The sequence below is a fragment of the Hippocampus guttulatus genome, chromosome 20, assembly GCF_054856545.1.
Source record: "Hippocampus guttulatus isolate MCC_2025c chromosome 20, RoL_Hgut_1.0, whole genome shotgun sequence".
Lineage (NCBI taxonomy): Eukaryota > Metazoa > Chordata > Actinopteri > Syngnathiformes > Syngnathidae > Hippocampus > Hippocampus guttulatus.
The window spans coordinates 1,803,963-1,818,425 of record NC_141280.1 but is presented as its reverse complement, the minus strand read 5'-3'; the positions used below and the strand labels follow the sequence as shown (position 1 = coordinate 1,818,425).

The following is a 14,463-nucleotide window of genomic DNA, read 5'->3' as shown; positions in this document are numbered from 1 at the left end:
TTTTGGATTTTTCCCCCTTTTTTTCATTAATTGTGCATTCCCAAAAAAGAAACTTGAAACGAATAAATACAGGACTCATGTTAGCATAGTGTATGTGTGTAGCGTTGGCATTTTGTAGAAGCTCACATGTCTGGGTTTGCCCTGGGCCTTCAACTAACTAAATACACCACCGAATACTGCTCTACACCCCCGCGAACTTCAACCACACTCTGAAAGGGGAAACAGATGGAGCTTTTTTTCGTGGGGTCTCATTATAGGTTCCCGTTGAGTATACAGTATTCATATTTATGAAATGTTCCAGTGACTTTCATAGCACCAGCTGCTTTCCTTCTTTTGACCTCCCGCCGTTGCCGGAGAGGAGAATCCACTTCCCTTGCAGACAGACAGTTCCTCCTCGTTGGTAGGTGGCCTCTTGGCTTCGTTTACCTCCGCCAGCAGCATATTAGGGAATGACAAGCGCCCCCCCCCCCCCCTACTCAGACAGCAAACAAATGTTTTCAGTATGTTTGGCCCTGTCTAAGCCTGACATCAACTCACGAGGTCTCCCACTAGGTTCATGCGAATAGCCTGCGTGTTTCTCCCTATGTGGCCAGGTAGCTCGTCCCCACTGCAAATAAGGCGTGACAAGAAATGTTGTCCAGGCGACTGTCTGGAATTGCGCGTGAATGTGAATGCTTAAGCTAAGTAGCGGAGTGCACGAGTGCTCCATTCCGCTCCCCCACCCCCGGGAAAAAAAATTCTTAGGTTCATGAATTGAAGACTCAGACATTTTAGTGAAAGAAAATAGTTTATTTTACCAAACATAAATTCATTCATATGTTATGTACAACACGTGGGCCAGAATTTGAATGGCTGCATGCAAATTCAAAATAAAAAATGATTTCAACCTGTACAAAATATATATATATAAAAAAAGTGCTCTCTAAAGGAGTGTGTGGTGACTCCTGGGTGATTGTCCGTTTAAATAGGAAGTACTTGTTAGAACCCTTTAAATATGTGATGAAACAGCATTCTATTAGACCCACATATGAGACTAGTATCGCTGCTTCCGTTAGGTTGACTTTACACGATGGAGACATGGTCCATGGTGCACGCGCACCTCTCCACGATCATGTTGGGAAACTCTGCCACTTCGATCTCGGTGTAGTCGCCCTTCTTGACCAGGTACATGATGGGCAAGGGGGCGCTCTCCGACACCGTGCACCTCCTCTCCCCGTAGCCGTAGTTACGCTTGGGCTGCCTGCAGCCTCCGGTGCACCTGAAGGCCTGGTACCCCGCCGGCTCGATGATCCAGTATTGCGTCCACGTGAGGGCGCGGAAGTCAACAAAGTGCTGCTCCCTGCAACAGGTGCCCTTACTCTGGTTCGCATCACAGTCGCCGCGAGAGCTGCAACGCAAAGATAAGACGCAGGTTAGATGACCGCTGTTCTTCTTGATTGACGTGTCTTTGAATTTTGATCGGCGGGCGCCTCAAATGAGTCACATGGGTTGCTCGCTACGCCATGTTGGGGGTTTTTTGTGGGGGGGGGGATGCTCCCCCCACAAAAAGCAAACAAACAGAAACAGGTCTAAGTGATGGGGGGGGGGGGGTTGTTGGATTTAATTTCCTTTTCTATGTCAGTCACGTGACCGCAAATTGTATGCAAGTCAGAGAGCATCATCTCTAACTGCTACTGATACTAAAACAGGTAGAAAATATGTGTTCAAAATATTTCAAGTCCATGAATTAAGCGATTACCACAGGAAGAAAAATATTAGAATAGCAAATATTAAGTACCGTGCTGATTTATTCAAATTCAACTTGAACACGAGTACTGACACCTTGAGTTCCCATGCAAGGGGCGCAAAAGGTGACAGGTAAACACCCCTCCCAATACAAAAAAAAAAAAAAAAGTTGGGTCAAAGTCGGGGGTGGGGGGTCTGGGGGTCCGTGGGCTAATTGTCACATCGCCACAATATCCTGTATATCAAAAGCCGGCGCCCTTACCCGTACTCTTCGAGGTTGAGTGTGTAGAGGGCGAGCTCGGGTTTGCCCAAGGTGTTGTCCGTCTGCTCCTGGGTGGTAAAGCGCACACTTTTCGCCACCTCCGCCGCGTAGCTGCCAGGTCTCTCGCCCTCGATCCACACCTCCAGGTGCATGGGCGTCTTCTGCTCTTGAGTCTTCGACCAATAATGCACGGCTTGGGTCACATCAAAGCTTTTCCAGCCCGTTTCGTGAATGGGGATCAACCTGTGAACGCCGGCCGATGCTTAATTCGATTTCCTGATCCCATTCGACATGTAATTAGGGCTGGAGATAAGCAACAAAAAAGGGGTCGATTTGGATTGAACGTCTCACCGCGAGTCGACGAGCGAGCTGCGGTTGGATCCGTTGGCCAGCTCCTCGACCCAGTAGATGCTGACTCGGGCGTTGCTGACGGGCCGGTGGTTTCTCCTTTCCGCCGCGAGTCGCTTGGCGTGCGACGCCCTCTGGTAGAGTTTCAGCTCGGCCATGGTCACCTCGCTGTTATCCGGTATCATTGTCTCCAAATCGAAAACCATTCGATGCCGAGTGGTGTCGGAGTAGACATATTCACCGGAAATGTCTACCAGGATGAAAAAACAAACAAAAAAAACCCCCATAAAGAATCGAGGAATCGCCGCATTTGAGATTCGTGCGTAAATTACGCACCCAAAATGAACGGATTTTTTTAAGGGTCTAAATTTTTAACGTGTCGAATTATGAATTGCAAATTCTTACCAGCATTGCCGGGAATTCCTCTCAAAATGCCGGCCAGGCTCGGCACAGATCGGCGCCTCCTGCTGTGGTGCATCTTCAGCATTGACAAGTATTTGTTTCTGACGTGAGCTGGGACAACCAAATTCTGCAAATCCCTCTTGTGGATCTTTGGAACCTCGTCCAGGCCCAGTTTGCGCAAAAGTGCCTCCTTCATATCCTGGTGCGTAAAAGCCTTGGTCAAGCCCAGGAAGACGCTGCACAGCACACACGCGCGGAGGAAATCCATGAGGAAGGTCTTCGGGGGGGGGGGGGGGCGGGGTGAGAAAAAAACAAAAGGGGTGATAAGCAGCCGCACAGTAGCACGAGTCAAGCCAGAGATGGACAGTGGCCCCCTTTATATGTCGCGGCCCTCCCAGTTGTTCACACTATGGGGGCAGGGAGCCTTATCAGAACAAAGGTGCGACAATGCAATGCCCCCCCCCCCACCACCATCCGAAACAGGATAGCTAAGTGGCCGTACTTCAAACAGCAACAATTAGACTCCAGTGCCATCATGAGTGAGTGTAATTTCTCTCCTCCGTTGCATTTGATGTCAGTCTTCAAGGAAATTTGGATTCACCTCAAAATCGGTGACGTTTGATGAACATTGATTCGGCCACGCTTGTGTTTGATTGGTTTTTATTTTCATGGTTTTTGCACGGTGATGGTTTGGTGGCTCACTCACTTCAACTGTATGTTGCGGGCAACCCGGGTTAAATTCCTACTCGATTACAGCGTGAACATGGATGCGCATGCTTGTCTATAGCTCTGCGGTATGTGCCCTGTAGTCGACTGGCATCGGTGTCGCCAAGCCTTTCGCCCAAACTCAACTAGGACCTCGACTTAGCGCCACAAAATGGATGGATGGTTCTTATTGCGTCTCTTCCAGCTGTGCCCCAGACAGACATCTCTTGACCCCGTGAACCCGGAGTGCCCCCTCTTCACCATAGCACCCTTGTCTGTACACCCCCCCCCCCCCAAACTCTGATGTGTACATTCCACCGGACGATGTCAGCCCCGGGACAGTCTGGCAACAGTCTGTTACACACCGGTTTTATTTCTGGCTGTCTGAGGAGCTGTTGTTTTGTCCAAGTGGGCGAAAACCGGGTCATCCGGTCCGTGCCCGGCATGCGGCATTCAAATTGAGGTTTTCCCCAGAGGAGGAAATGCGAGGCAGCGCGGGAGGGAAAAGCTTTAGGATTCGATGTATATTCCAAACCCCGTCACCCATTCTTGGTCCTCTCCCCGGCAGATTAAAATTATTAGCCAAACAGACAGTTAATCCAAGAGCCGGGGGGGGGGGGGGGGCCGGCGAGGGATGTGGATTGGGGCAGGCTCTTCACAGGTTGGTGATTATCTGATTCCATTGCGAGGATTTGCCTTGCCTTTTTTGTCACACAAACATTACAAGAGGGCCGCTCTCACTGGCTGCCCACAAGGACCTGCCCGCGATTGTGTATTGGCCTCTGTTTGCTTAGAGATGTCAGACAGACTGAAGAAGCACACAGGAAGAGCAAATGACAGATGACCGCCAGGCCTGCGGCTTCCGAGCGGGCGCATGTCGGGTCCTCATACTTCCCGGCATATATGAATCGCTCGAAACGAAAGAACATGCGTAAAGGCATTCGTGATGGTGGAGTTCTTTATGACGCTTTATAATCGGATCGGTTCCATTGTGCCACTGAGCACAGGGCATAAAATATTTGGCAGTAGGTCTTGGAGAAAACATGAAAAGTAGCGCAGTGGCGTTCAGTCTTTCTAAATACTTTACAGGAATACCTGTAGACACAGTAGCGTTCAATTGCGCAATGGATCCTACTGAATAGGTATTCCTAACTGATTTGAGATGGGTCATTATTGACCTATTGTAAGCCATGTAGAAATGCAATGTAAATACTTTTGAAAAAAATCTTGATGTTTGCGCAGGCACCTGTTTGGCAAGTTGGCATACTGCTGTGCAGCACACTGGGTGTTCTGGCATCCAGTCTGCATTTTAGATAGAATTTGAATGAATGGGCCATTCATCGCAGTGTACAAAATGCGAATGTGTGAGAAAGAAATACATAATAAGCAAAGCAAAGAAAATATATACATAAACTTCAACATGAGGGTGGCAAATACGAACTGTATCCACTCTTCACTCCTTCTCTGGGCCAAAGTGCTCAATCAGGTTGTCTGCTGCGTTCCATTGTTGAGTGCAGTCAAGAGGCAGTCTAAGTGCCTATACACTAAAATACATTTGTCCTCTCTAATCATTACAAGCCCTAATTCGACAAATGAAGACGTCCTTCCTTTTTCCACCCCCAGTCTTCCTTCCTTCCCATGTCAATCAGAGACAAGTTGCTTTTAGTTCAAAGCCACATCTCAATGCTGCTAGGTGCCATTTCTTTTCAATCAAAGGCCACTGAACTCCCACAATCAACATTGGAGGTGTTAATTAACATGCAACATTTGCATTCAAAAGGCATCCAATTTATAGGTCGTTCCCTTCCATTTGTGCCATCCCAGAAAGAAGATCCCTTTTGCAGGCCCCTCAAAAAAATGCCGACTGCTAATTTTTTTAATTGGGAGAACTATACAGACATGTCAGCGGGCATCTCGGAGAGAAGGGGCTTGACTTTTGCAAATGATATGTAAGGACTCTCATTGAAAAACATGCCCCTCGGAGCGAAGGCGGAGCAGCACCGCAGAGTCAATATTGAACTTGTTGGTGGTCAGTGCAAATTCGTCATTATTATTCACATGCTCCTTGCGCCATCTGAACGTCAAATATTGGACGAATCGCTCCTTTGCACCATAATAGGCCCCCGAGGGACAGCAGACGCCCAACCAAGACGATCGACCGACACAGTCTGCAATCCAACTAATTGCTCAATAATCATCGATCAGTCTATCACAGGTGGAAAGCGCCAGACTAGACTTGACTCATGAACAATTATTGCTCAACGACCCAGTCAAGTACACGAGCGTCTAATTGCATTTCAGCATGGCTCGACTCAAACTAATCCTACGCGGCGCAGTAGATTTAGACAAATAGGATCAGACATGATTAGATAGGACTGAGCATTAATATTTGCATTAACTTTTAATTTAATTGAACGCCTCGGTCTCCAAGATTTTAAAATACTGCGAGAAAAATACGGATAAAATACACACTGGATTTAAAAGTACGTTTTCAGTAATGTACGCTAGAGGGCACTGTTGTCGCACAACTCGTATTCTTATCTATCTATCTATCTATCTATCTATCTATCATGAACATGTATTACAGTATAAACATGTCAATTGCGTGTATAAAGTATGAAGAAAAAAATATTTTATTAGACACAAAACAAACTAGCGTCTCTACTCTCTCACTTTAGAGAGAGAGAGAGTAATGTACGTGTTTCTTTGGCGTGGTCTTTGATCATCCAAATGCATTTTAAGTATATGGGATAATGTCTACTGTGACTTAGTGATATCAGATGTCATGATAGAGGTACTTAGAGCCATCTAGTGGCATCAATTGTTATTGTTTTTCTAAGGTGAAACTACGTAGGCGCCTTGTTTTTTTTTATTTGTAGGGCCTTATTTTTTCAGACAGGCACACACAGACGTGCAATCGCAGCAGCCAACTTTCTATATTCCACAAATGGAGATCTTCTTGCAGGGCCTGGTTAAACGTTCCATGGCATGCGTTCTGTTTTCTTTTTGTGATTTCAGGTTAAATGTTCTGCAAAGCGTTTTGTTACAGCTGCGGCTGTTTTGAAAGCACCGTTAGCTGTGAATGTGAATTGGTTTATTTTGAACACAACCATATTAGCATTTGTAAGAGTCAATGTTGGGATGTGATACTGACAACACACGTGTTTATTCCTACTTCCCCCTGGACAAAAGGTTTTTTTTTCCAATTGAGTTTTACAGATGATATGTCACGTTAATGGTAGGAAAGGTTTTGAAATGATTTACCTTTGGTCTCGTTTTTTTGTGTGATAAAAACCTGTCATTTGACAGGGGAAGTATAGACTTTGTCACTGTGCTGTTCCTCCATAACAACCACGCTGAAATAGAATGCTTCCAACTACACCTGATCGCTATGTACTGTGGATCTATCATACAAATCTCGCGTGCTAAATTGACTCGTGTAATGCGTCTTGAGATTGCATAACAACTTCCCTCTTTGTGCCCCTTTTGCTCGTCCAAAGTAGGGAAAGCCAGAATGTGTGGAATATGAGTGCATTTTGGACCTGTGCACACTGACAAACACAAGGCCTCATTCTTGATCTCACTGCACCGCCGGCCCCCATCATTGCGCACGCTCTGGTGACAATCTTGTCTGTTAAACATTAATCGATGTACTTTGAGCTGTGATAAGTGCCTGACTTCAAAAGCATGCGCTGTGATAAATCAGAGTAATGAAGAATAAAATGTCACATGTTGAACTCCATTTGTGTTCAAAATGATGAGCAAATATTCCTTTTGGCCTCCCTCTGCTCATAAAGATTGTGACTTTAGGCTTTGTGAATAAACAATTACTTTTATCCGGGGTCAGAAAGGGTGCACATGCATTGTGCCAATCTCTTGAAGATAGGCATGGGATTAATCCACAGTACTGATCATGCACCCAAAAACATATTTACTACGTGTGACTGCAATGCAACAGAATCAGAAAAAAAAATGTAATCTCCCATATTGTTGTACAGTATTGCAGTTTTATAAAGAGGCACTTGTAAAAACAAACGAAAAAAAAAAACAATGTATCCTTGCTATGCACCACGCCACCAGCAGCCTGACAGACAGCCCGCAGTTTCCATTCACATTTTTTGACAGTCCTCAGCATCACCCCCCCCCATTCCCTCCCCCTTTTCCGCACAGCAGATGCTGCGATGGACGCCATGACAGTGATCTGAGATTTTGCCTGCAGAAGGAACGAAAGATGCTTTAAGCCGAGGAAGAGTGGCTCTAAACCAACGCCAAGATGGCGGGGCTCACCCGTTCTACACATGCGTGGAAGCTTCAACGGTTTTGTTCATAAATGCCTCCTCCTCCCATGGTTGTTTTTGTAGCGCTTTAAACTGAAATCTGTAACGCCCTTATATTTATTATTTGGGGTAGAAACGTTTTTGTTTTCATCCCTTGTTCATATTTTACAGAGAGAGCGTTGGTTCCCATAATGCAACGCGAGGCTACGACCAGGTCGGTTTAGATTTTCATCTCCACGGTTGAATGTCTCTGGTAGCGGGTCGCTCCGCTGTGTGAAGGCAGCTAAGAGGCGATGGAGCAGCGGGGGAGGTAGCAGGCGAACCAAAGGCGAAGAGGACAAGAGGGACTTTCGGCTGCGTCCCGTGTTTGGAGGCAGCGACACCAGACCTCTGGGTTTCACTTGACGGCAGACGGGCTCTTCTCCCCCCAAAAAGAGAGAACGCGAGAGACGAGGCCATCCGCATAATTTGACGGCCAACTTACTTCTTTCGAACTCTTCAAAAACAACCGTCGTGTCGAAGTGGGTTGGAACTAAGGAGACGTTTTCGTTTGAGGACAGACACTGGGATTTAAAGAACATATCTGGCAGCACCGTGCTGCGACAACAAGAGGATATTTTTCGGGGTGTAAATTACGAATACGATTTGAAAGGCCCCGATTTGGCTTACGTTTGACAGGCACGGTGAGCACATGACAAGGGGATCCTTTGAAGAAAATTGTAATGATGACATTTGGCAGTAAAGCGAAGTAACGTTCACAACGCTAGCTTGCAAGCTACTCGGCTAAGGTAGCAGACTGCTAACTAAGCCTGTGTCGCCCTTTGCATTCCCGGAGTAGAGGAGGGGCAGCGGGGCTTTGTAGCATTGCGGCTGGAATGGAGAATCCCAAATGTGTGCCACATCGACTCGGGGGAAACCGTTAAACCGCGGCGAGAGGACCCTTTTCCATTTTTGTTCAATCAAAGAGCAGCGTCCAAACCAACCGGCTTGGGGCAGCCAGGCCATGTTATTGGGACGACTACACTTTTCTCTTGTGCCCTGCGGCGATCGGGAATGTTAACATGGGGAGCTGCTGCACCCCATATACGCCCCAAATGTGGATCTGGAAGCAAAGATTATGAGTAAATCGGCGATACAGCGACTTCCCCGCAGCTGAAAGTTTGTGATTCCTTATTTTTCAAACCTATTCAAGGTGAGAACTTTTTTTTTTGACTGGCTTGTTCGAGCCCAGCCTTTTTCGTCGTATTTTCACTCACTCATCATTAAACCCAACTGGACTGCACAACCATGTCGGGAGAGGTGCGTTTGAAGAAGCTGGAAAAGCTGATTTTGGACGGACCCGCTGATTCCAATGGCCAGTGTCTTAGTGTGGAAGCCCTTCTGGACGTCCTGGTGTGTCTCTACGATGAGTGCAACAATTCTCCACTCCGAAGAGAGAAGAATATTCTGGAGTTTTTGGATTGGGGTAAGGCAGCCGTACCATCTTTTACTACTACAATATTTATTCTCCATTTCCCCCCTGTGTGGGGGCCCTGTGCAGACAGCCTCTCATTGTTGTTCTTTTTTGGTAAGACGATAGGCTAAGAACGTTGGTTGTGCACTGGCCCTCCCTTCCACATCACATTCCTTTTATAGTAGTGGCGGGGCTCACTCTGCCTGCTCTTTTCCTCAACACTAACACTTCCTCAATAACAAAAAAACAAACTACACACGAACATACCCTGAATTTCAGCTCGTCATCAATTAATATTTTCGGATTTCTGTTGTCCTCCGTGACGGTAGACTGATTTGTGTTGAATCAAATGAAGACCATTTGTGCCGCAACTGACGGCGGGTCATTTAACCTGCAAACTGCCTACTGGGTCAACCAACTCGACGCTCTTATTATTCAGCGATGCGTATGGTATTCACTATGCAAGCTCTCCCTTTTAAAGCCATACACACTCACCGTCATAGATACCCCAGTAGAATGTGAGGGTGGTGACCCCAAGAAGACAGTAACTGCCTCCTTACACATAACTTGCCTACGGTGTCACATGTAACTTTGACTCCCTTTTTCGAACCATAGGAGTAAACTTGTTTGTCATTCCAAGCTGTTTTGTTTCCATGGTTTCACACTAATCACAGTTGCGTGGCCTCTCCTTTCCACGTTCTTGCGAGTTTATAACCAGCAAAGGTGTTTTCACTGTACAGCTTGCAATTTTGTAACTTTTCCACTCCTCTCGTACGAAGATTGGGGGGGGGGGGGACATCACACGCTGCTTGGGGGATGCACACACACACACACACACACACACACACACACACACGCTTGCACGCACTCATGCACGCGTGGGTAGTGTAGAGGATCTAAATGTGCGTGCGCGCCAGTATGACATGGGGAGTTTGGTTTGTGCATGAAGCAGGAATGTGAACAACTCACCTTTTTTAGCTCGCTGCCGGAGCATGCCTGCCCTGCCCTGCATGTCTGGGAAAGCCCTGGAAGCAGCAGCAGCAGCAACAACTATGTGCCCTCACAAGAGGGAATGTGGATTCATGATACGCCCGACAGTGGAAGTAAAAAATCAAATTTAAGAAAAACGGTTCATTTAGGTGACAACCATTGTGCCCCAATTCATTAGTAATCCGCTCTTAAAAGACAGACACTAGTTGTGATAATTATCGTCGACAGGATGGTAGTTAAGCGGTCAAGATGGCAGTTCGTTGTGGTTGTTCAGTTTTGACAACCCCACCCATCGGCATCCGTACAACCTGTTGTCGGCCTGTTCCAAAAACTGATCTCTGTGGGCTTGTTAAACACCAGACGTGGTTGCTCGCTTAGCGTGAGAATGCAACGGTTGTTTGCTGTCTTTATCATATCAATGATTATTAGCCGCATCGCCGGCTCGGCCGAAGCTGAGTGGTGTGAAGCGGGTCGCTTGGCTGGTAAAAGCGTTGAAATCGGTGTTGTTATCCACACCTCGAGTGTCTCCACACGACTGGCTCCTACCCAGATGGCAGGCTGGTAAAGGGGTATCACTGTCATAGTATTGGAGCATGTTTAATATCGTCGAGATGTACCAAATAGTTGATTTTCCATGGATTTCTGTGATCATTGGCCCTCGGGGCCCATGGAATCACATTTCAATATTTGATATTGTGAACAAAATCCATAATGATTCACGTTGTTTTTTTTCTCCTCGAGTGTCTTGCTCGATCACCCGGTCAGAAGAGCGGCACACCTGTAATAAAAAACTCTATTCGTTTGACAGCCTCCAATTTCTGCTTTCCCACTACAAAAGAAACGTCCCAGTGGCAGCCTATTAAAAGCAGGCTCCATCTGATAGATGGCATAAACACAGTTCAATCCTACATGCTGTAAAACGGTTCAAGATGCTCTGCGTGAAACCCAATCACACTCCAGCTTTAGTCCGAGCCGCCTTTTTCAGCAGACTTACAAAACGTACAGCCAAAGTCGGGCTCCGGCCTTAAGGTCCCACGTTCGAACCACGGTCATCGGGGCAGTACGCCTTTTTGTGAGACATCAATAAGGCGCCGAATCGGGCACAGAAGAAGGCCACCATTTCGATTGGAGGTGCTTTTCTTCTTGTTTGGTGACCTCATTGCACCTGAAACGGAGACCCCTGCATGACCCAGAGCCACAGGGGAAACCCACATGGGAAAGTACGCCGCGTTCCGATTCCGTGTGTTTACATCTGCCGTTAGTGTGCAGAGCAGACTTCTCTCGTTCGGGCTCGTGCTGCTTCTCCTTCACGCTTAAGTGCGGTTTGTGAACTCCCAACGTCATCTTTTATCACAACGCAATGAGAACCAACACAATATCGGCAGCCATAGCTCCTCTCGAAGCACCCAAGAACGTAGTGTTGCCTCCTGCGACATTCACAGGAGGGAAATGGCAGCATTATTCACATCGACGAAACAACATCAGAACCTGCTGGGGCATGCCTATGTTGTGAAGAGGGGTGTAGAGTTTTTTTTTTTTTTTTAAATGTGATAATTCTGCAACATAATGCATGCCAGCACAATGTGCGAAAGGCAATAATGAGTCAGGCTGTACCTGTGTGGAGATTGAGCGCCGCTCTACAAAAAGAAACTTGTTTTCTGTGCCGAGGAACCTCATCTACCCCCTTAAAAAAAAAAAAAAAAAAATTGTAATAAACCAGCAATTCTGACTCAGCCTTTGAGTGTATGAGTCAATTTGACTTGTTTACTACTGTGCTCTGCTCCTGCTGAGTTAGTGTGAGAGCTGTCCTATTTATGCGGAGGAAAAACATCTCTTGATGTCATCCTTTTTTTCTACTCGTATTATTTGCAGTTTCTGTTTGTTAAGGTTCACATGATTCATTTACGACCTGACCTTTTCCCAATCCGGCATCTGTGATCCCCGCAATGGCCAGCTGTTCAACTGATGTATGTGTGTTCCGCTTTGCAGGGCTCTTATTGGCAGCATCTCCCAGACGCACGCACGCACACGCACACACACCTTAGTGTGTATCTGCGCTCACTTATACAAAGACACACTTGTTGTTTTGACTCGTTGCTCTGAGTGTCCTCGCTATAGCTCTTCGAATGACATTGTGGTTCCAGGGAGTAGGTGTCGCTCTACACGCTTTAAATTCGACGTCAAGCCCCTTTGGTTCCACCTCATCCAGAACAAAAAGCCTTGTATGTGAGGCCATGCTCTCAGCCCCTTGGCATCTTGTACTTTCTGCCTATTGCTGTTCCAGCAGCTAGCATGTGATTCGACCACTTTAAAGCGAATTCAGTCGTTGCGGATGGAAAAGAGGGTTCATCACATATTCAGGGGCTCAATGAATAGTTTTTTTTCGCAGCTGAACTGTAGGATGAAGAGTACTGGGTCCACATTACAATGATCTCACTCCCGGGCCCGACCATTTTATAGAAGCCGTCTCCGAACAGGACATCCTCACGCCCTCTCGGGCTGTTCTGACGTTTCCTGTCTGGCTGTCCGGTGGTGACGGTGGGCGCAGTGAACAGGAAGAAAGCACAAGAGCTCAATGAGCTCGTTGGGACTAAACGTCGACATGATGTCATTGAAGGAAGTGAGGCAGCTGTATCGCATTGTATCATTGCACGCTCGCTTGTGTCCAGCATTGTGGTGGTGTTGACAAGCGCTTCAAGTCATTAACGCGGTCATTTCCTTGCCGCGGAGTCCCGCTTGCAGAGAAGCTCATGTCTCATTTGTGTTGCCGGTCTAAATAGGACACAAAATGGCCGTTGAGTCCCAGTCTGCGTCGATGTTCCGTTGCCATTTTATCTTGATATTGCTGAGCAGTGGCGTGCGCAATCGCCAAGAACAGGGTAGAAGGAAATTGAATGGCCGCCTGCCTCGTGTTCAAATTTAGATTTAAAAATAAAATAGCCCCTTTTACATTTTATTTAGTACTTGCTCTTGACTGATAAGGACCTAACCGTTACTCGCAAATCAATGACGGCTCAGCTTGCAAATTTCACATGACCCAACTCAAGTAACGGGATGAACAAGATTTGGAATTTTCTGAAGGCGGCATGAGCGATATTTTGTTGACGATATCAATATTTTGTTGGGCCAAGACAGGCGTACTGATATGTTGCGATGGCTCATTAAAAGGCGGCGGCTGCCGTTTTGACTTCTTTTGCGCGACTCTCAAAGGATACACGGCGGCACACAGGTCATTAGGCAGGCCCACAGGACCCCCAGGACCTGACCGCTAATGACGCCGACCCCTCCGCGCTTCCCCTTTCCTCTTCCCCTGTCCTTCCGCAACCCCCCCCGCCCCCACCATCTTGCTTTTCATCTTCCTCTCCTTTTCCGCCTCATTCTCTCCTTGTGGATTTGGCTGACCCCTGCTCAACAGGCCACCAACGCTGTCATGAACCTTCTTTTGCGGGTTATTTCAGTCGTCTTACTTTGTTTTTATCAGGGGAGGTTAGGTTGGCGCATTCACACCCGCTGTCAACACAGCCGAGTTGGAAAAAGCTAGTCTTGTGTGTTAAACCGAACACCACTGTTGCGGCATCGGACATTCCCTTCACCACGGAGCCATCCAGCCCCGACCGAGTACTGCTGAGGTTATCCTCGTTGAAATCAGCGGGGCAGAGGAGTCAATCCAGGCCAACCAGACTTAAGTTTAATTGCTTCTATTGTTTTCTTGTGTTTTGTTGCTGCTCAGTGTTGACACTCGCTTACGGTTCGGTGTGCTGTTTCATGTGTACGGCGACGGCAGACACGGTGCTATTGGATCACTCGAAAAGAACATGCAAGCTGACATTTCGGCATTTCATTGACATTAAACGCTGTGAGCGGCAGTGAAACTCCAGCCTTGAATTTCTTTCTCTTCCTCCTGCAAGCTTTTTCAAAACACATTTGAAGTGGACTTCCGCAGTAGAACTTAAAACACACGCCTCATACCTCCGTAACCACAAGTTTGGTTCTAATGACTGGATTTGCAGGTTTTAGCTTGAGTTTAGTTGTCGTAGCACGATGCTCCCAAAGTGTCGACGTTAACGTCACGAGGCGGTGTTTCTACAGGACAGGAAAGGATTGCATTTAATTGTGCTTTCAATGCCATGCAAACACTGAGGAAAAGTGTCTGCTCAAAATGACTTGACACCAATTAGCAAGTCCTTTTTTTTATTTTGGGTTTGCCAGTCTAGTTTACAGCGAGCGACACATCAACCAGTCGGCACCGCAGATGAAGAAACATCTTGAATGCCTTCTTCATATTTCTCATGTTGCTAACG

At 47.0% G+C, this 14,463-nt stretch overlaps 2 protein-coding genes across 9 annotated transcripts in view; one reads left to right on the top strand and one right to left on the bottom strand.

Annotated features, from left to right (window-relative positions):
• Positions 1 to 890: 890 nt before the first annotated feature.
• lft1 (lefty1) lies at positions 891 to 3,011 on the bottom strand. Its single transcript, XM_086100573.1, has 4 exons — positions 2,741 to 3,011; positions 2,339 to 2,585; positions 1,988 to 2,230; positions 891 to 1,387 (listed from the first exon to the last, which is right to left on the bottom strand). The coding sequence occupies exons 1-4, from the start codon at positions 3,003 to 3,005 to the stop codon at positions 1,063 to 1,065; spliced, it is 1,080 nt and encodes a 359-aa protein (XP_085956699.1). The 5' UTR covers positions 3,006 to 3,011; the 3' UTR covers positions 891 to 1,062.
• Positions 3,012 to 7,912: 4,901 nt separating this feature from the next.
• cdc42bpab (CDC42 binding protein kinase alpha (DMPK-like) b) overlaps positions 7,913 to 14,463 on the top strand; it is a 49,031-nt gene continuing 42,480 nt past the window's right edge. For 3 of the 8 annotated variants that reach the window (XM_086099648.1, XM_086099642.1, XM_086099649.1), the window contains exon 1: positions 7,913 to 9,184. In XM_086099648.1, coding sequence (XP_085955774.1) covers positions 9,007 to 9,184 — 178 coding nt within the window. In that variant the 5' untranslated portion in view covers positions 7,913 to 9,006. The remainder of the gene's footprint in view (positions 9,185 to 14,463) is intronic. The other 5 variants (XM_086099644.1, XM_086099643.1, XM_086099647.1 and 2 more) reach the window with 4 other exon arrangements.